General features: G+C 26.2%; 2 protein-coding genes across 2 annotated transcripts; both read left to right on the top strand.

Moving 5' to 3' along the window:
* Positions 1-875: 875 nt before the first annotated feature.
* On the top strand, positions 876-10,262 carry LOC132922772 (synaptic vesicle glycoprotein 2B-like). The gene is made up of 11 exons (XM_060986463.1): positions 876-1,054; positions 1,146-1,211; positions 4,080-4,241; positions 4,304-4,466; positions 5,119-5,237; positions 6,860-7,095; positions 7,193-7,341; positions 7,438-7,703; positions 8,514-8,673; positions 8,734-8,861; positions 9,976-10,262. Exons 1-11 carry the CDS (start codon positions 1,033-1,035, stop codon positions 10,029-10,031), a joined length of 1,527 nt encoding a protein of 508 aa, XP_060842446.1. The 5' UTR covers positions 876-1,032; the 3' UTR covers positions 10,032-10,262.
* A 2,121-nt stretch (positions 10,263-12,383) lies between these two features.
* LOC132921510 (probable peptidoglycan muropeptide transporter SLC46) lies at positions 12,384-21,720 on the top strand. The gene is given in 9 exon segments (XM_060984570.1): positions 12,384-12,974; positions 17,625-18,306; positions 18,814-19,186; positions 19,835-19,936; positions 20,524-20,661; positions 20,896-20,979; positions 21,037-21,143; positions 21,145-21,194; positions 21,303-21,720. Coding segments are annotated over 8 exon segments (1,602 nt in total). The 5' UTR covers positions 12,384-12,974; positions 17,625-17,688; the 3' UTR covers positions 21,433-21,720.
* The last annotated feature ends 331 nt before the right edge of the window (positions 21,721-22,051 follow it).

Below are 22,051 nucleotides of genomic sequence, written 5' to 3'. Positions count from 1 at the left end.
TATCATACAACTTTTTATTCTATTAATATTAAGTGTTATTATGGGGTATACATTTTATATTTAGTAAAATGTTGATTATTTTCATTTTGTTTAGATATTTATTATTGAACATTTTAATCGTGAATTGTAATAATTATTAATAGTAATAAGTACAATAACGATATAAATAATTGGCTATGATATTGATATACATATACTTTTTATGATAATAACTTAGAAGTTAATTTAGATAGAGTGGTTAGTAAATATATAGAAAAAACTCACATGGCATATCTAACACTATTCATACTCAAATAGGTATATATAGTAGTGTAAACGCCTAACTTGAAACAATAAAATACAAATGATATAAATATATAATACAACAACCAAAATTTGGGCGTGAGAACAAGTACAAGAGGTGTGTTATTTAAAAACACTTCTTAAACGGTAATAAATGGAGAGATTTACATAATTATAAATTTTAACATGACAAATAAAATGAGACAATAGACTTCAAAATATGTAGTATTAAATTAATACTGTTGTCCTATTTGGATACCTATATAGTGTTGATAATAAAATTAATATATCTATAAACTGTAATAACATGCTGTTTCGTGTTCAGATAAACACGTGGAATAATTATAATATCTTACATAAAATACCGGTTACATTCTCACCTCGATTTTCACCGTACCTACAAAATCTCTCTTATAGTCCTATATATCGCAAAATTGAAAATATTTTTATATAACAGTCTCACGTGACCAATTTAAACGCATCAACACTTTGCAATCGAGAGTTATGACAATTGATTGTTATTAATACTAATGATTGTGTTAATACTATACACTGATGGATGTTGGCCGACAATATTAGAACAATATAATGGTAATTAATTAGTTACGATCGTTTTATTGGATGTCTGAAATTATTCGGACATTCATAAAAATAACTTCAACTACAAACACTGCTGTTGATGCTGCCACCACCTAACCATAAGGTGGTGTTTTTATTTTTGATTACTATAGTAAGCTATTCGGTTTGAAAATGGACAAAAATAAATCAAAGGGTAATTACGACGTGAACAATAACTGTAGAAAAATTCAATTTTAGTGTAGAAATAATTTAAAAGAAATATGGAAATAATTTATGTATTTTAGACGCCGAGGATTCTGCTTTTCTTGTAGCTCAACCTGTAAACTTAGATGATGCAATCGAAATGGTCGGTAAGTGAATTAAAAGTAGTATATTATTTACTTTTTAAGTTATTCAAATAATTAGTTTTAGTTCATACGTTTATACATACAAGTACTATAATAGTAGTTTGGTAGCTGAGTACAATTTTATATTTCTTGAAATCTTGAGAAAATTTCTAAGTTATAAAGTTAAATCGATTACTGTTATAAAAAATGTATTGTTATTGAAATAAATAAATAAATATTTGTTACATTTTAACAAAAAATATTAATCAAACATAAATTTGTTTTTTGGATATTTAATTTAGAATTATTCAATTTATCGGTAGAATGAAATATTATAGAATATAATAATTATTGATGAAATTAAAAAAAAATAAATAGAATTATATACTTCTTAGAAATTTATATTACCCATGTTGAATATATTATCAATCGAACAATAATGATTCTGGGCGGAAACCTCATGAATTGAAAACAGAAGTCCGTCAGCTTATATTTTTATGTTTAAGGATATTTTACCAGGCACGTACAATAAAAACAGGAGAAGGGGTTCATTAAGAATATAAAATAATCAATATTACATATATTTTATTACTTATACATGAAATTCATTTCAATAAATAAAAAATAGTCCAAAAATTAATTATATGAGTTAGGTTAGGTATTATTTTATGTAGAACTTAATTAGTTTTTAAAGTGATTTTTACCAATTATGGTATTTGAAAGTATAACACAGCATCTAAAAAAAAGAACTTTTTAATTTTTTTGAGTAAGCCAAGAATAACGTTTTACCCTATCAATTTTAAATTTTATTTACTATTGTTGTTTAATAGGGAATTGGTAATTTTTAGATGGTGTTAAAGGATTATTTTAAAAAATCGCATTTTTTCCGCCATTAAAAAATTGATAAAAATAATCCAATATCTTTATATTATTTTCATAATATAATTCATTGGTATGATTCGTCTCAAGTTGTGTTTGCGGACTTACGGAGAATTTAGTACATCGTTGTCAGTTGTAACATTATAAATATTGCTTGACTCATTTTCATTTTCCGTAAAATTTTTAATTGTTTTCACATCAAAACTAATTAATGATGATTGACCTCTACTTCTTTTCATTTTTAAATCGACTTTTTAAACGAATAATTCAATTTTAGAATTTACTATTAAATCACAAGTCACAACGCACGAGAATAGTTATTTAATAAACCATACCGCACCATTGATATCGAACACAGACTAAACAAATGTTTCTCACTTTCTGTACGTTATAGTAGGTGGTTAGGTAATAGAACAGTTTATTATCTTTATTACCTAATACCTAGTAAGCAAGGGCGTAGCCAGGGGGTTCAGGGTTCAGATTCCTTCGAAATATTTTCTTGAAATAAGATTGAATAGGTTTAAATGCCTATTATATTTAAAACTTGTAATATATAACATATTTATTCTTTAACCCCCCCCCCCCCCTCACCACAATTTTTTTTTCTGGCTACGGTATTGCTAGTAGAGGTATAAAATCACCTAAAGTCGTAATTTGTTGTAATCACATCGATGTCTTATCGACGACATTAATCTAGATAAACTGTCAGTTGTCACCGACCTGTTGTTGTAGTTATCGATGATTGATATAAATAAATTACACAAATATTAATTTTCGGGAGGAAAACAGGAGAAGTAAAACATTGAAAACATTTGCATAAAAATTTCATTTTTTCTCTTTGTAAGTACGTATTTTTACTTCTTCTAAGGTTGACGTAATCGATTTGATTTTTGGGTGTAACTCAATAACTAATAACCGTAGATATTTATTTGAAAGTTTCACAAAATGTTTATATTATCATTTTCTATTTACGATAACATTTTCAAAATATTCTATTTTTGAGTAATTTATAAGCATGAAAAATCTTCAATTTTTTTCAGTGTTTTTTCTATAAATGTTAATTAAAAATTCTTCGCTAGGTAAAAATAATGCTTGAAAATCTAATATAAAGCTTCTTATTTAGTTGTAAATTTCTCAATAAAAAAATATCGAAAATCTAGTTATAAATGTTATAATATTTGTTCATAAGTGGTTTTAACTTTTAAGTTAGAATTTCGACAAAATTCATAAGAATCGTCAATAAAATGCTAAAACTATTTTGTAATTAGAAATTCATAAAAACTTCTATTTTTATATCTATTTTTGAAAATTTAATACAAGATTCCTCATAAGTAGTTCAGGATTAACTGTGAAACCTTAAAATCTAAGAAATATATAAAGACAATTATTTTTAAAGACATTTTCAATTTTAATTTGGACGAAATTACTTATTTTAACAATAAATAACAATGTTAATAATTTTGTTATAATTTTATAATATTGTTCATGAGAATTTTACTATACGAAATGACATTTTTGATTAATTTTAAAGTATTTTGTATTATTTTATACTATGATAGTCTATGAATCTATTTTTACAGAAAGATGTTTTTATATTTTAAGTTATATATGATGATATAATATGGTATACCTAATTATAAAATAATATATATTAGTATAATAATTAAAATATTAAATACTAATAAAATGCAATATTTTCGGAAAAAATTATATCAACTTATCGCAGTATTAAAAGATTTAAAAGTAAAATACACGTCTTTGATATATGTATATCATAAAAATTAAAAACACCATGAAATACAGTTTGTGATATAAGCTGACATACCGTCTTCGCTCAGCATCGTTATTCGTATAGTTACTTACATTGATATATCATTAAATTCAATTTTAACACACGCATAGTAGTGTTCCGATCGACACTAAATATACAGCAGAGCGAACAGCGGTATCCACTTGTCTGTCTTTTTTTTTTAAATAAATAAACTAATAAGATTGATACATTTTAAAAATCAGGTTTTGGAAATTTTCATTACTACATATTATTTATTTGTGGATCATTATTCGCGGCAGTCGCTATTAGCGTGACGTCAGTGTCTTTTGTTGTACCGTCAGCCCAATGTGATTTTCATATGACTTCTTTCAACAAAGGAATCTTAAATGGAGCTTCGATGATTGGTACGTATATTTTTTCGCTGAGGTGAAAATTATTTATTCTATACATATTTGGTTTATTTCAGGAATGTTTACGGGGTCTTTTATTTGGGGTTACGTAGCTGATTCCAAAGGCAGAAGATATGCCTTGATATTGAGTATGATGATGGATGGTGTTTTCAGTATCATATCTAGTGTATCTCAAATCTATCCAGTGTTAATATTTTGCAGGCTGATGAGTGGATTTGGGTAAATTAAATCAAATATAAATATTATAATGTTTTGTGATTGCTGCTGGCGTGTATGTACGGGTGTTGCAGATAGTGAATAATAAGTATAATGTTACACCAGGACCTTTATTTTTAGACCACGAATGATTATTACTAATATTATGTACATTTTTATTTCTTGAGATTTAATTTCGGCTATTTACTGTTGTGTCTAGGTTAGTTTGTATAGCTTATATAAAGGAATCTATTGGCTTCATAATTGTTATAGTTTTTTTTTAATTGGTTCCTGTGGGGCTGTGAAAACTTTTCCGAGTACCTGATATAAAATATCTTAAAAGCTTCATTACGTAGATTTTACCTTGATGTGTTTATTATATGCTCTTTTTTGTAACTATATATAATAATATATTAGTAAAATTTTAGAGTTTTTCTAAGTGTAGATATTGAGCAAGGAATAATTACAAAACTTTGAGAAATGTTAAAGAAATTTACAGAAAAGTGTATTAGGAGAATATTTGATTTCTGTAATAAACCACGCATATACTGCAGTTATAACGATAACCTTAATTTATTGTTGATGTATATAATATATTTTTTATTAATGAATCATGTTCGATTGATGTAAAACGTCTTTACATATTCTAAAAATTATATTTTTTGTTCGTATGTAGAGTGTCTGGTGCTACAGTTCTATATTCTTACTTAGGAGAATTCATTAACATCAAATACCGTGAAAAATTTCTTTGCTGGATGGAAATGTTCTGGACGAGTGGTGTAATATTACTTCCATGTGAGCATTATAATATTTGAATAATAATAATTAACACTAAAGGTTCCGGAGTTGATTCCAGACATTGTCTGTATGGGTGTCTGTATTGATATTTATTGATAATAATATCATATTTTAATATATTATACCAGGGGCGGCCAAACGGTCGATCGCAAACGATTTCAAAGTCGATCGTGTTAGAATTTATTTTTAGGCTACGCACACGAAAATTAATTATGGTGGTTAAGTTTTTTATGGAAGTCGATCCTCAAAGGTGAAGTATATTTTTAGTATTAGCAAAAAAGTTTGGCCACCCCTGTATTATAGAATATAAATAGTTAAGCAATAATGTGTTAATCGAACGTTTAATTAACGTTTGTTAAATGTTTGTTAGGTATAAACGCTGCTTAATAGTATTTTCATGTTAGTAAAAAATAATAAAAGAGTGTAGCTTATGAATTTGATTATTATCATAATAATTATACATTCAAAAATTTGAATTAATTTATTTTGGTGCTATAAAACGTTAATATTTAATTAAATTGGTATATTAGACCCGTGCCTACCTACTAAAACACTATAAATTTTCTTATGACATAGATTGCAGTAATAGGATATTGTACACCATGGGTCACCAAATGGCGGCCTGCGTGCCGCATACAGCCCCCGAACACATTTTATCCGCAGACAAATAATAAATAACACATTATTACAACAACATTATATGTGTTATTATAGTAAATTATTATTTTTGTTAAATATTATTGGTTTTTAAATAATGTAAATATGGATTTATAATTTTGATGGTCCGTAAAAAATTTTCAGATCCCTATGTGGCCCTTCAAAAATATTAATTGGGGACCCCTGTTGTACACAATAAAATAAAACATTAATAAAGACAATACTAAAATCGTATAAGTAATATTATATAGTTAATATATCATGAATATTATATTTTAATAACTTATTAATTAAAATCATAATAGTAAACCAAATTATTCATACTCAATGTTAACATAATTGCATAAAAAAAACATAGGTAAAAACTATTCTTAGAATTTAATTATTACTTTCGTTAAAAGCTAGAGCATATGATATTTTATATATGTATGTCTTATATGAATTTTATTTTTTGTTATATAATATATTGCTGTTAAATTAAATCAACAACATTGTTAATAATTTTACTGCCGTATACCTTCGGAATTGGGAATATTATGAAATAATAATATAGGAATTAAATTTTTCATATAATTTTTTTATTTATTAAACTTGTTACAATGCCGTGTTGAACTTGGAAGATTAAAATTTATAATCGTACTGATACTATACAGTTATTATATAACACTACATTGATACAATTTTCCAATGTAAAAATACAATACTAAATTAATATGTACCCAATAATATGAATATTATTAGCACCTATTTAAATGAATGGTTGATTAAATAAATAAAAATAATTACATTTTTTATATTAGTTTTCTATTTCAATATTCAATGTCGTTATTCTTATTAATATTTATTAAGTAGGTAACTGAAAGCTATTTTATTTTATATATAATAATATACTTAAATTAATTTATATATATTTATTTTAACAGTTGATTAACTTAATACAAAATAACACTAGTATTTTTTAGGTGTGGCGTGGTTAATTATACCACAGACATTCAGAATTGAATATGGATTCTTTTTATTCAGATCATGGAATTTATTTGTGATTATATGTTCTTTTCCGAGCATAATATTGGCATGCTTATTGGTAAGATTGCCGGAAAGTCCAAAGTTTTTACTTGCAAAGGGTAAACACGACGAGACAATCGATTGCTTGAAATTTGTTTATAAATGGAATAATAAGACTAATGATAATTTTCCGGCAAGTTTAAATCTTATTTAATAATTAATAATCCTCTATAGGATTACTATCAATAAATATTTATTGCACTTCTTTTATTTTTATTTGGACGTTTTAGGTGACTTCATTGATATTACCTGATTGTATTAATGAACAGAGTAATAGTTTTTTTAATGGGCTCTGCGAGAGTACTGTTGGGCTATTCACGTCTAAATTTAAATTTATAGCTATAATTACATGCATTATACAATATTGCGCCACTACCAGGTAACACGTCCTATTCGTTAAGTGAATGTCAATAATTTCCTATACCAAAATTAGACACTTAATTAATTAGTAATACATTCATTTGTTTTTTTGCAGTTATTACATGTTGATGCTTTGGTTTCCTGAGCTGATGAATAGGTTTCGATGGTATGAAACGTTGTATTCAGGACCGAAAAATATGACGAATATGTGTGAAATTGTATCCATGTTCAAGACCGAACCTGAAAATATAGATCATAAGTGCAATGATGATATAGATCAATCAGTCTATATCAATATAGTCATTATTGGAATCGCATGCATACCAACAAGTCTTATCGTGCCACTATTCGTTAACAAACTAGGAATCAGGTTTTTTTTAGGTACATATATTTTATTTTTGAATTAATCATTGGCTCAATATTTGTATTCATCTTATTAAAAATGTTTTCATATAATATTAATAATCACATAATTTGCATATAACTAATAATGTTTGATATCTCTTTAATTAAAAATGTATAATACGTTATGAGTTAATAGTTTATAACTGACTACCCGCCAGTGGCGTATTTAGGATTTGTCTAAGGGAGGAGTTATGACTAAAATTGTCGATACAAAACGTCTTGGGATTTTATTAACTACTGATAAAGTGATAAATGGAAAAAATACAACTATAACTATATAAAAATAGCTTATAAAGACGGGTGAAGGGGGAATATATCTCCCTATTCTCCCCCGTAAATACAACACTGACCTATGTAAATGTAACCTACTCTTTAACTCTTCAATTGTATAATATTATTAACATAAATTTAAGAAAGTAAATATTGCTCATTATTTAAAAATATGATTTATTGAGCTACATACGTATTATTTTTACTTTTGGGATGAACAATGGACATATTATATCGTTTAGTTATTGTTAAGTATTATACACGTGATAACATCATAAAAACATTACAAACTAATTTTTTTAGTTTAATACCATATGATAACCATGTTAATTAATTTAAGCGTATTACATATTACATTAAATGAGATTTATAATATTACCTATTCAAAATATATAAATTTGATCGTATAAACATAACAGTTAACATTTTTAAATTATAATTGAAATAATAGAGGTTAAATGTTGTCTTTTACTTTAACAGAGTTAAATAGTTAACTTGTATTTATGTGTTATCTAGTGGTAAGCTTTTTAGGATCCGGTCTATCCGCTGCTTTGTTATACTTCATTACATCTTCACTTGAGAATCTCGTGTTATCTTCAGTGTTTGAAGCTCTTTCCAGCGTGGGTATTAGTCTTATGTATTGTATTGCTGTCGAGTTGTTTCCTACAGAATACAGGTAAACTTTGTAGTTAAATTGAAATAATTATTATTAGGTAAATTCATATTTTGTTTTTAGGGGCATGGCTGTATCTATAGGTTCTACGTTTGGAAAAGTAGGTGCACTTATGGGTAATATCGTAGTTGGAGTATTTATTGATGAGCTTTGTGCAATTCCAATATTGGTATCGTGTTCATTTTTGATAAGTAAGTATACGTAATTAGTATTTTTGAATGTATGATGATGTGTAAAATGTGTAGGTAATATATTTAAATTGTATAATAAATAAAGCATGTGCAGTAATTACCTATACTGTTACTAGTTATAAACTTATAACTAGTCCACTATTCTTATTATAATTTTAAATTCGTTAAATTTTTATAGATTTACATTAAATGTAGATACATTTAAAAATATTAAATACAAAATTATTTTAAAATAGATAATAAACTTAAATAAAAACAAAAAATACGTTTAAGAATACTTCGAAAAGTTATCAAGAACTAATTTAAATTATTAAACTATAGGTTTAAAAGTAAAAAAAAAATATTTGTTATTAATATGAATGTTAGAAGGTAGCTCCAACTTAGAACTATTAAACAATATATTTGAAAAAAAGAGTTGGGTGTCTAAGGATTACTATAAACAATAAAAATAACATATTATACAAGGAGATAAATGTAAAGTTAAAGACAGCATATTCGTTAGATGCTATTTTAAATCAAGAGGGGTCCTCTTCAAATAAATATTACAATTAAACGTGATCAAAAGATTTTAAAGAAAAATTATCAGAATAACAATCCTATATAGACCGATATTTAGTAGTGAAATACAAAAATGGCAACCAAGATCAAATGCACGACTAGAAGAGCTGTATAAAAAGAGGGTAAATACCTTTTGTTAGTTGTATAGCTTATTAGAGAAATGAGAATGCAACGAGCAAAGCTATATAGAGGCTAGATGAAATTATAGTCAAATAATTATAACAAATATTATTATGTAATATGTATAGAAAAATAGAGAAATATAGCGAAGAAGATAAATAAACGATATAGGTATCAAAATCAAACCTGCTTAAGGTGGTACTCATGAAAATGTAACAGATTGGTGTTGTGCCTAGTGCTCTAGTACAAATAATAAATAACTTTTAGGGGTAAAGAAACTTGACGGATTATTAAAAAAAAAAATAATAAATTCATATCTCTTGTCTTATGAAGTTATGAGTATTAGCCATTAGAATAATGTAACGAATCTGAATATTCTTAATGGATATTAAATTATTAATAATATTATTATTAATTCATTACATTAACTATTTAGTTTCAGGATTACTAGTGTTAACATTACCAAAAACTGGAAGAACCGACATAAAGTAAAATAATAATATTTGATGTGATTTATTTTAATTTGTATCATTGGAAAATAGTATATCCTCGTTTTATGATTTTGTAAGAAAACAAATTTGTTTAAGAACTAATGTTTTGTAGATGTAGAGTGGTTGTTGTATTTGTATTACTACATTTTATGTATTATTATTTATTTTATATCTTTGTTTTATGTAGATTTATATAATTGTTTTACTTAAATTTATATTAAAACTCAAGATTTGAAATGAAAATAAATATAACAAGCATTTTTTTTTAAGTACACTAGTTCTGTAATATAAAATCATAATTTACAGTACCACTAAGTAAAAACCTAGTATAAGTATTAAATAATATATATATTTTATTTCATTGGTCACTTTCAGATATTTTCACTTTACTAATTAAAATAACTTTTATTTTACTAACATTAATTATTGAATTTGTTGTCAATTAAATACAATTTTTTGTTCTAAGGCTGAATTTAAATCATGATTAATTAGATCATTATAGGCTAATATAAAAACTATTTTATGCTATTATCTTTTTATTATTATTATTATTTAATGTAATTTTGATACTGTTAAGTTAATCGATTTGTTCAATTGCTATAAAAATATATTCGACTAATTATGATATATTATAAGTTTAACCAGACACTGAAACATATATGACTATATTATGCGATCTATAAAAATGAAGTATATACCTTACTCGAATATTATTTTAAATGTACATTTTGTGTCTTATCATAAATTCATAAAGAACAGGACTTTTATTTTTAGTCAAACGTATTAGTCTAGAAATCTGCAACATCGTTTCGAACCAAGTGGTCAAGTTAAAAATTATAAAATACAATATTGCACACTATAAACCGAATAATCCTTTTTTAAAGGTGGTATAATTATAGATCACAGGAGTAACGGAGTACGAATTAAAGTTTGGCTCGTACTTGTTCGACAGTTACATTTATTGTTATATGATGGTGAAATGTATTATGGTTTGTATATTATAAGGTAGATTATTGCACTTATTAATTGATTAAAAATCATTCAACTTCTAATGCTTATAAAAAATAAAAAATAAATTGGGTTACCTATATATTGTGTAAAGAAAATAATAATTTTAATAATATCTACTTATTAATGAACTGTTTCAAGCTTTCACGGTTATTATTTTTTGGATTATAACAAAAATACATATGTTTGACGAAGGTGCGTAAAATTACATGTAAATATCCATTTTTGTCATCATTTGTAGTTCAGATAATTGAAGAACGAATATTTTTAGTGCTCTTAAAGGTGGTGTCAGATAAAAAAAAAAACTACACATCGTCGTTAAATTATTGCAATATTAATCAGAATAGTTATTACAGTAACTATATCGATTACTAGATTATGCTATGCTTTACTATGAATGAGGAGTAGTCTTAAACTCTTAAAAAGCTTGGAATTATCTTTTGAATTTTTTTTGGTACTTTGAACTCTAAATTTAATACCTCTAGTATAATACGCTGTGTAGCATATTATCAAATTAATTTTAATTAGACATTATCTATTAGTGTGATTTCGTGTGAACGTGTTTCAAAAGGAACAATTTCCTTTTCTCAGTACCTATATATGTATTGTTGTTTATTCGCTCAATTATGAAAGAGAATAAATAACCGTAATCAATAACTGTGAAAACCGTAATTAATACCTACACACCTATAAGTTAGTAACGAACGTGAATATAATGTTTTCACAAAAACAATAACGGAAGAGACACTGGCCCAAGTTTGCTGGCTGGTAACTGTGACGGGTTTGTCTTGAAAATGTACATCGTATACACCCTTATAATATAATACATATAGTATAATGAATATACCTAAGACATAACCGTATCACCTGTTTTACCGGTGTTGACTGTGGCGTTTGCAATGCCTGCGTATAGTCATACAGGTTTATCGCTGAAATCAAGCTCCGATTAACATCACATCATACGCGCGTGCACGCGTGAGTTCTAAAAGACCGAAAAAAAGCACAGATAGAGCGCCGGGAGCGGGTGAGTGGGCGCGCGCGAGAGTGAGAGAGAGAGAGAGAGAGAGTGATGGCGAGAGTGGCGTAGTACTGTAATAATGATGTTATTATCTGTTGATTTATAAGAATAAGAGAGCTAAACGCAGCAGATCTATATAGGACGTAAGTATAACGTTTCGCTGCAGCCATCATCCCCACCCTTCGACGGCGAGTGTGGTACGATCGTGGTCCTTTTCTTATACACATACGCGTGTAAATAAATATATATATATATATATGTTATACACGTCACAAAATAAAACGATATTAACATTTATCATTGCGGAATCATTGGCGGAATCGTACACTAAACAGGACGTTATTTCAACTGTGAGACGATCGTCATAATACGTATTACAACTACTATCAAGTATATTCACCGTGTACATCACAATATATTATATATATACGCACGCGTGCACGCGGTAGGTAGAGTATTAGGTGTATCTGTTTATGTGGTTTCAATCTTTTCTCTCTTTTTTTTTTTTTGCGTATATTCGGGATGCGCCAAGTCCACGGGAATTCTCAACCGTACACGACGACGCATAGAAAATAATAATAATAATAATATTAATAAAGTCGAACACGCGTCGTGTTAAAACAATCGGCCTTTCGTTACAATCACGGTTTGGTGTTATCGATCGATCGTCATCGTTTTTATAGTGAATTACGATGAACGAATATTATTTAGTATATTTTTTTATAATATAATATCATTATATGCACCTACCGTTGATGATATGGTTGTAATAAACAACTTTTATACGTATGCATTATTATTATAATTTAATATTAACTATAACACATCGAAGCAAACCGATCGTTAATAATATTATTGTTGTTTCGTGCGTATTCGCATTCAGCCGCTGAGGGATGTAATAGCGTAAATGGACAAGAGGTGAGCAACAAGTACACGTACATAAATCATATATTTTAAATGCCACGGGTACTATGTAAAATGTATTAATTTTTTTTATAATATTTATTGAAAACGTTCCCATTATTTATTTTATTTTTTATTGTAATACATTTTTGTCAAAATGTATGAACAGTCTTATACACATATTATATCATGGGAAAGCACGGACAGTGTTCAACATTGGATGACCCGCAGAAATAATCAAAAAGTATATGGCTTATTGCAGCAGTATAGGGTCTACATAAAAATATTCATAAAATATATAATATTAAATCAATAAATAGCTTAATTTAAATTGATATCTCTGCGATAAATCCGTAATTCTCTTCTACAATATTAAAAATGGTTTTACATCAAAAATATCTACATAATTTTGCAGAATAATGAAAAATGTAGGGATCAAGTTCAACGTATAACATATTTTATTTTATTTTTATTTATCCTTCAAGAAGATAATGGGCCCCACTGAACATGTTTGTGTGGAGGCTCATGAGTTCACAATTCGAAATATAAATTCATTAATTACTTAATATAAAATTAAAAGATTACAATTTGCAATAAACGTTTCTCACATAATTAAAATATCAATATAAATAATTACATATTTTTTCTTTATTTATACAATATAATATTATAATGTAGTATTGTGTAAAAAATCGTCTTGTTAAATAATACAATATTTATAATACTAAATTTATCAATAATATTACTAAAATAATTTAACTAATATAAGTAAATAATAAAATAATCTGAATAATCCTATACATTTGTTATGAGTGTCTATATTTTGTTTTTGTTTATAGTAGCCAAACTGTTATTTATTTTTAAGAATCTTAAAATAATTGCTATTTTTAATTTTTTACGATAATATATTGTAAATCTTGGACCTTATACTTCACGTATATTCTTTTACAAAAGAAAACACGGATGCTCCACAGTATATTATTATTGTCATATAATAAAACTTAAGTTTTAATCAATATAAACTATACATTTAAATAAAAACTGTATTTAACATTTTTGCATCGTATCTTTGTTCATAATAAATATAAAATATGAACAATCATTTGTTTATTGAAATTAATTTTGGAAATCAATATTTGAATTCGTGATTAGATTAATGTCTAAACCTATCTACCTAAGAAGCTTATCTAATAATGTACGCCTTTGCTCCGTCGAGTTTAAAACTATACTAATTAATATTAATTATAATAAATGTTATGTACACAATTAATTTAAAAATATTAACATGTTTGTAACTTGTAAGCTATAAGCTTAAATTATATTTGTACTGTAAATAATAAATTATTTTAACCTTGTACATTTTTAGTATATGATTTAAACTTAGGAATTAAACTTATTTTTATTATAAAGACCTTATTCAATTTAGAGTTCGTTTAAGTACCTACATAAGGATCGACGAGAGTGCCTTTTAAACGTTATTAAGTAGCATATTATAATATATGTAGTATAGTTTTTTAAATTGTTAGTATTATATTTGACGAATTACCATTATTTTATTTATGTTAGTAATAAACGAAATATTTTTATAATATATTTTTCTTAAATTTGATCACGATATATTGATGATAAAATTGTTTATTTTAAGTGCTCAAATATTTTTTTAAAATTTTTCTATATATTTATTATAATTATATTATATTGTCAGTGTATTAATCTATTTATATTCTAAACGGGCAGGAATATTTTGGTTTTACAACAAATTATAAAAAGATGGGAGACTTGCTTACCGCTGTTCTATACAAAGTAGGTGTTGACTGGGTCACAGTGGATGGATGTGTTTAATTTGAATTCAATGATACATAATTTTATACAAAAACGATTCTATGCGAAGACGGTCTATCAGTCTATAGTTCTATACTCTATATCATTATGTTTACCATTTCATATTGTTATTTGATATTGCTATTAAAGTAATTTATTTTACCATAAGTAATAGTTTGAATTAATTTTTGCTAAAAATGTTGCATTTAAAAATGCCATAGTGTGTATATTATAAAAAACATACAGTTATAAGTCATCATGAATTTGAATTAAAATAAAATAATAAATATCCTTCACGGTTTAAATAACTTATTTAAAATAAGTAATTTCGACGAAATTTGAACTTAAAATGCTTATAAAAAGAAATTGTGCATATTTATTTCAAATATTTTTATAAAACATATATGGAATCTTGTATTTATTATATTTTTAAACTTTTATAAATTAATAGAAATAACACTCACAAAAAAAAAAAAAATTGAAAATTGAAAATTCTCATAAATAAATTAATAACAGTCAAAATATTTTGAAAATGTTTTTATGTATAAAAAATTATCATATAAAAATTTAGCAGATTTAAATGAAACAGCTTCTGTAAACTACGAGTACTAAATTCAATTTATTATCAGAAACCACATTTAAAATGTAATATCTAAGTAATTTTTCAACTAGTTATTGTGTACAGGAACATACATAAAAATAAACTCGGAGAACTGAAATTATTACGGAAATCTTTAATTTTTATACAATGTATACATTTTATATGAGTTTAATCAACTTAAATAACCCGGTTTTATATTTCTACAGATATCTTTACTTGATTTTTATCGAGTGGATTTGTTTTAAGACAAAAATGTTAATGGTGTTAATGTGTAAAATGTGAAATATGAAATATGAAACATATTGTCATATTGGAAAGGAACACAGTTATCATTCGAAGAGTAATGGATATAAGACTGGGATTTTTCGAATGGTTGATGTTTTGTATTGATAGATACTCTCCATATTTGTAGAACATGTATAATATGTCTTCTAAAATTCGTTTAGGATAACATAAATAGTATTTTCTGCAAGAAAATTTAATTTTAATATGAATTTTTTTTTTGTTTAGAAATATTTAAGATGTTTTTATAATATGCTTAGTAAAGTAGTTTTAACATACAATATCTATGCATAAGACGTTAATTATATTATTGTAATCTAAGGTTATGCACACTAGATAATATTGAAATAGTGTTATTGTTTAGGGAATAGGAAAACTGAATGTAAACATCTATACATGACAAGGTTGTGATTTTAGTTATTAATTTTTACACTTTATCTATAATCTATACGATATACAAAACAAAGAAAAAAGTATCTTAAATTGGGGGTATCATTATTATATACTTAAGTAATAAAAAATTAAAGGTAAATATGACAATGGAAAATTTAAGTTTTAAGTGTATTTTAACATTAAAAAAGTCTTGGGTGATTTAATGCAATGATTAAATTTTTTTTTAAAGAATATTACAATAAAATAAAAATAAATGTCTTGTTCTCGTTCTTATAATATAAATATAAAACGTAACGTGTTTTCTTAGCTTAAAGTTTTTTAGAGATAGCTTTAGTTGTTTATTGGTTTGAAATTAGAGTGGTGTATGTTATTATTAATTTTGGTTTAATATGTATTTACAGGTATTACAAAAAATTAAATCAAAATTAAAAAGTGTAATTTGAATATGACATCTTAATAAATTATAAAATAAGATAAGACAAGATAAAATTGCGTTCTGATTACAATAGTTTTTTGAATAAAATGATTTATTATTGCATTAAAATTTAAAATACTAAGCGCATTGTGACACACCCAATTTCTATATTTAAAGTCGGTTAAATGCAATTATTTTACGGTAGGTATGTCAGAATAATAATATGAAAAAAGGAGAGGGAGAGAGGAGAGAGAAACTAGCCAAGTCCAATAAGTGAATTTTGAATCGTATTACTCTGAAAAAAATACAAAAATTATTTTTGATAGTAAATAGGTTCAAATACGTCATAATAATATCAGTATTCCAAATTTAAATTTTTAATAATGGCTTTTAATACCACAATACGAAAATGTATCTAAAATGCATTAACGTTTAAATAGATTTTTTTTTTTTTTTTAAATCACAACTAAATAATCGAAGTCAGTATCAATTTACAAACAGATTTGAAGAACACGTATAAACTTGTAATTAAAGTATATTAAATATTATCCAAACAAACTAAAATATCTCGTAGAAATATATACAAATATATTTTGAATATTCAAATTTCAAAATTAACTTGATAGAATAATTATTAAAAGGATGTATTGTGGCGCAACATAGCAAATTTAATATCCGTAGAAGTATAGAACCAAAACTGTGGCCTCTATAGGTTGTTAAAATTGATTAACCTCATACAAAATGTAAAGATGTGAGTATTATACGTGGTTTCTATTCCTTAATTTTTACTAATATTTTGAACCAAAGTGTCAGGCTATAGACATTTTAAATAAGTTAATCAAATTTCATTTAGAAGTTAAAATAGCAAAATTTTATTCAAATAAATGTACCTATGTATTAAGTTTGTTGATGATTTAATATCTTTTTATATTGAATGTTATTTAATGTATACAGTTTTGGTCATACAAACGTTACATTTACAGTATAATTATGATTGATAAATTGAACAGTTATATGCCTAGTTAAGAATATAATTTTTGTTCATTCCTAAATAATACGTTGTATTGTAGTTATTATTTATGCGTTAAATATAAATGTGATACATATAAAATTAATGGCTTTGACATTTATATTTCATTTGATATGATTTTAGAAAGTATCGGACGTTTTCAACTGACTCTTAAAGTGATATACTAATCAACGACAACAATAATAACATGATCGACAAAGTCGACTCGAAAACCATGACCCACGAAGAAACTACCGAGGCAAATGGCGAGCAATCGTCACCACCGGAGGAAAATCACGAAGCATGGCAAACCATGAGCATCGTGTCGAAATTTAAATTCATTTTTGACCACTGTACAATCGAGCCCATGTTCGGGTGTTATATCATGACCAGCGTTCTGACGGGGCTGTGCACGCAGAACTTAAACCTGCAGAAGGCGTGCCGAGTGAATCTAAAGTTGGAAAACAGCACATGTTCGGCGCTGGATAATCGGAACTCAGACGCTTACGCTAAAGAGGAAGTCATGGTCCAGGAGCTAGTGACCGACATGATCATATGGAAAACTGTCGTACAGAGTAGTATACCGATGGTGTTGATAATATTCATCGGATCGTGGAGCGATCGGAATCACAAGCGCAAACCGTGCATGTTGATACCCATCGTGGGCGAGTTACTAACAAGTGTAGGGCTACTTGTCTGTACTTATTATTTTTACGAACTTCCCGTGGAAGTAGTCGGATTGGTGGAGTGTCTACCTCCAGCCATGACCGGTGGGTGGATGACAATGGTCATGGCCATATTCAGCTATATAGGCGATGTATCTTCGGTAAGTTTGAAAATCAAAAATAGACATTGTTCAGTGGCTTAGCCATAGGGGGGGGGGGGACAGTGGGCCATGTTCCTCCCCGTATCGGACGTATCAACTTAATATAAAAATTAACTGTTATTGTTAATTGTTGAAAATAATTTTTTTTAGTATTTTGGGTTTAGCCCTCCCCCATTTTAAAATTCTGGTTACGCCACTGACATTGAATATAGTGAATATACGTTAATAGTAAATAGCTATTGTTAACTTTCTATTGAACTGGGTAATTTAGTGTATAGTGAATAATTTTTTTAAAAATGTTATCGTTAAAACATCTGTGAAGTAGTAAAATATTTTAATTTCGAGTTTTGTAAAAAAATGTACTCCTATAGGGTAAAAGTGTTAACATATCAAGCAGTCGTAAGCATGAAACAAATTCATAATCCCATGTACATAATCGAAATAAATACATTTTTGATTTATCAAGTTAAAGATTTTTTTCAATTGTATATTTTTGTTGACTTTCAGGTAAAATACCGTACACTAAGAATTGGAATAGCGAATGTTTTCTACTCCGTAGCCGTTCCCATCGGTACCGCGTTGTCCGGTGTATTGTTTCGAGGACTCGGATTTTACGGTGTATACACCATAGCTATAGTGATGTACGCGTTTACGATTACATACGGTGTGCTATTTATCAAAGAAACAAAACCAGAGACAAATTTCGAAAGCAAAGAACCACCAAAGTCTACATCCTGTTTTTATTTCATCGAGGATTTTTTTAGTCTAAGCAACATCAAGGAAGCTATTCGAGTGACGTTCAAAGAAGGACAGCACAACAGAAAGTTAAGAATTATTTCTTTATTAGTTGTCGTCATCGTCGTAATGGGTCCTCTATATGGTTCGTAAATTAAAATATTATATTTATAATATATTTCAATAAATATTTTGAAATAATATTGTTATTTTTAATTTTAATCTAATGTTTAATATAATATATACGTTAGAAATTAGAATACAATGGTATTTTATAATAACAACTATACATAATATACAATAATAGTCATTCCTCATTACTATTCATTTAGATTGTTTTTAATGTCCGTTAAACACATTTTTTGCATATTATATTATTTTAATAATTAACAATGAATTTATTGTTAGAAAAATCCTACCACTAGGTGTCGTTCTAGTGTTTATATTGTATTTTAGTAGTACTGTATGAATTTACACCTATAATAGTCTACAACCCAATTATTTATCATACATTTGATTGTTGTTGAATTGTGTTGGGTGTGTTATAAGAAATAAGAACATGTCTGATTAATTGTTTATTGTATAAATAACTTCATACTACGAAATCTCATTTAACTTATTTCAAAAGTTGTTATTGTAGGTATCATTATACTATTATATATTAATGATTGTTAAAATATTATATATGTTCTTACTTTATAATGAAACTATTGAAACTGTATATTATACAACTGTGAAATATAGTGATTGTAATACAATTCCCACTTGATTTAATTCAATTTTTAATTTTTAGGGGAAATGTCAATGATGTATATGTTTACACGTTTAAAATTCAATTGGAACGAAATCGACTTCAGTTTGTTTTCTACATACGCTATGATTACCAATCTTATAGGTTTGCAATGTTGTAAAAATACTATTTTTGTAATATGTTAAAGTATTTGAGCATGTATAATTTTAAAATACTATTTATTTTTATCAAATACTAAGTTGTATTATTGTATTAATAATTAGTACGATATATTCTCAGATACGGATTTTTTTTTTAATACTTTACCAAGTTTACTTGTTTATGTAATTCAAAGTTTTGTGTGAAGGTTTTAAGTGTTTTAATAACAAGTTTAAATTCAGAGTAGAAGCTAGTTAAAATTTTTAAATTGTTATCAGAGTGAACACATTTTATTGATTAATAGTAATTTAAGATATTATAAATTATGTATACATTTAATCGTACAGATTTTAGTTACATTTTAAAATATAGTTATAAGTAAAAAAAAAAGTAGATATTTAGAAAAACTTTTAAGATACATAGATAGTATTTAAAATATGAATTTAGTATTTGAAAAAGTATTTAAATACCAATACTCAAATACTTTACATCGTTACAGGTTTGTCAGAATTGACTAACCGATTGATTTTGTGGAATTACTAATTAATACTGTATAATTATTAATTTTAGCTATTTTTATTTTAATGATTTAGGTACGATGTTTTCAGTCGGTGTATTCAGTCATAAGTTGGGAATCGATGATGCTTTAATTGGAGTAATGTCATGTATGAGCAAAATATTAGCAGGATTTGTCTATGCGTTTGCTCCTACTGCTTTAATATTTTACTTAGGTGGGTTATACATCGATTTCTAGATTAACTTATTTTTATGAAATCATAGAATATTTACTACGAAGAAAATACAAAACTAAAGAGTTTTTAAAATTTATAAAATTTATTACATTCGTAGTTCAATAATATTTATTATAGGTTTTTCTTTTATCGATGTTAAAATTTAAATATTTTTAAGTCACAGAAAAACGTTGATATAGACGTAGTAATACACAACACTATATATGTTTACAGCTCCACTTGTGGAAATTATAAATGGTACATCATTTATTGCTATGAGATCAATTATTTCCAAGCTCGTACCGTCAGATGAATTAGGTACGTATTAGTAATAAATACAAAATTATCGTATTAATCACGTTGAAAATATTTTAGGTAAGGTAAATTCAATTTTTGGAGTTTGTGAAGCCATAGTACCATTGATTTATGGACCAATGTATAGCTTTGTGTATAAAAATACATTAAAGACATTTCCTGGAGCGTTTTTTTTTACTTGGAGGCTTATTAACGGCCCCGGCAGCGATTATATTTCTGTAAGTATTTGATTTTGATATATGTCGATTATACTATACACATGATAATTTAAATACCTATTCGTAATAAAAATGTATCAATTCACATGTTATATTAAATTTTAAAAGATGGATGTACAATGAACATTTAAAAGAACGGAGAGTAAAAGAGTCAATGCCGGTCAGCAGCGGAGTAGATAATTCCGAAGAAATACACAAGGAGAATAGTTTAGACATCAGGTTATCCTCACAAAATTAGATTGAATAGATAGCCTCATTAAGCACACAAATACAGCCTCTTAGAATTTCAGAGCTATTTTGAAGTTGCATTGGACAATAAAGTATTTTAAATCACACATGAATTGAGTGGTGCAAATAAGTGAAATGGCCAATAACATTCACCGATAAGGTGGTTTTATTTTTTATATATTCCTATATGTATACATTTTCTTTAAGACGTTAATATTTGTATCACTTTTTATATAATTTTAGGCGTTTGTGAAAACTAATCACTAAAAAATGTATATAAAAAAATAACAATATGATATATTCGCATATATTTATAACTACAAATATTCTAAGTCAATTATTTAAATAATTAATGAAAATGAAAAACTTAAACATAAAGAGTGATCAAAAACTTACATAAATGACAAATAATATATTTCATGTAATATAATAAAACAAAATTCTAAATTAGCAGAATTACCAAAAAGAAGAGATTGATTACCTAAAAAAAAAAAGTAAAATTGTTGTTGCCATTTGTTGAATATCTTATTCAATTGTTGAACAATTATTTTTACTCATTGAATTATTATTATTATTATTATTATTATTATATTATAACTATAGACAGTATAATATTATATATTTATTTA

Source organism: Rhopalosiphum padi, chromosome 2, assembly GCF_020882245.1.
Source record: "Rhopalosiphum padi isolate XX-2018 chromosome 2, ASM2088224v1, whole genome shotgun sequence".
NCBI lineage: Eukaryota > Metazoa > Arthropoda > Insecta > Hemiptera > Aphididae > Rhopalosiphum > Rhopalosiphum padi.
The sequence above is the reverse complement of the archived record's forward strand: the minus strand, read 5'-3'. Positions and strand labels throughout refer to the sequence as shown.

What these genes read in the sequence shown, in the direction of transcription:
- LOC132922772 (XM_060986463.1), top strand. Translation starts at nt 1,033, where the DNA reads ATGGACAAAAATAAATCAAAGG. An exon ending in AGACTAATGATAATTTTCCG is followed by an intron (nt 7,096 to 7,192) that starts GCAAGTTTAAAT and finishes TGGACGTTTTAG; the next exon opens with GTGACTTCATTGATATTACC. An exon ending in ATCGTGTTCATTTTTGATAA is followed by an intron (nt 8,862 to 9,975) that starts GTAAGTATACGT and finishes TTAACTATTTAG; the next exon opens with TTTCAGGATTACTAGTGTTA.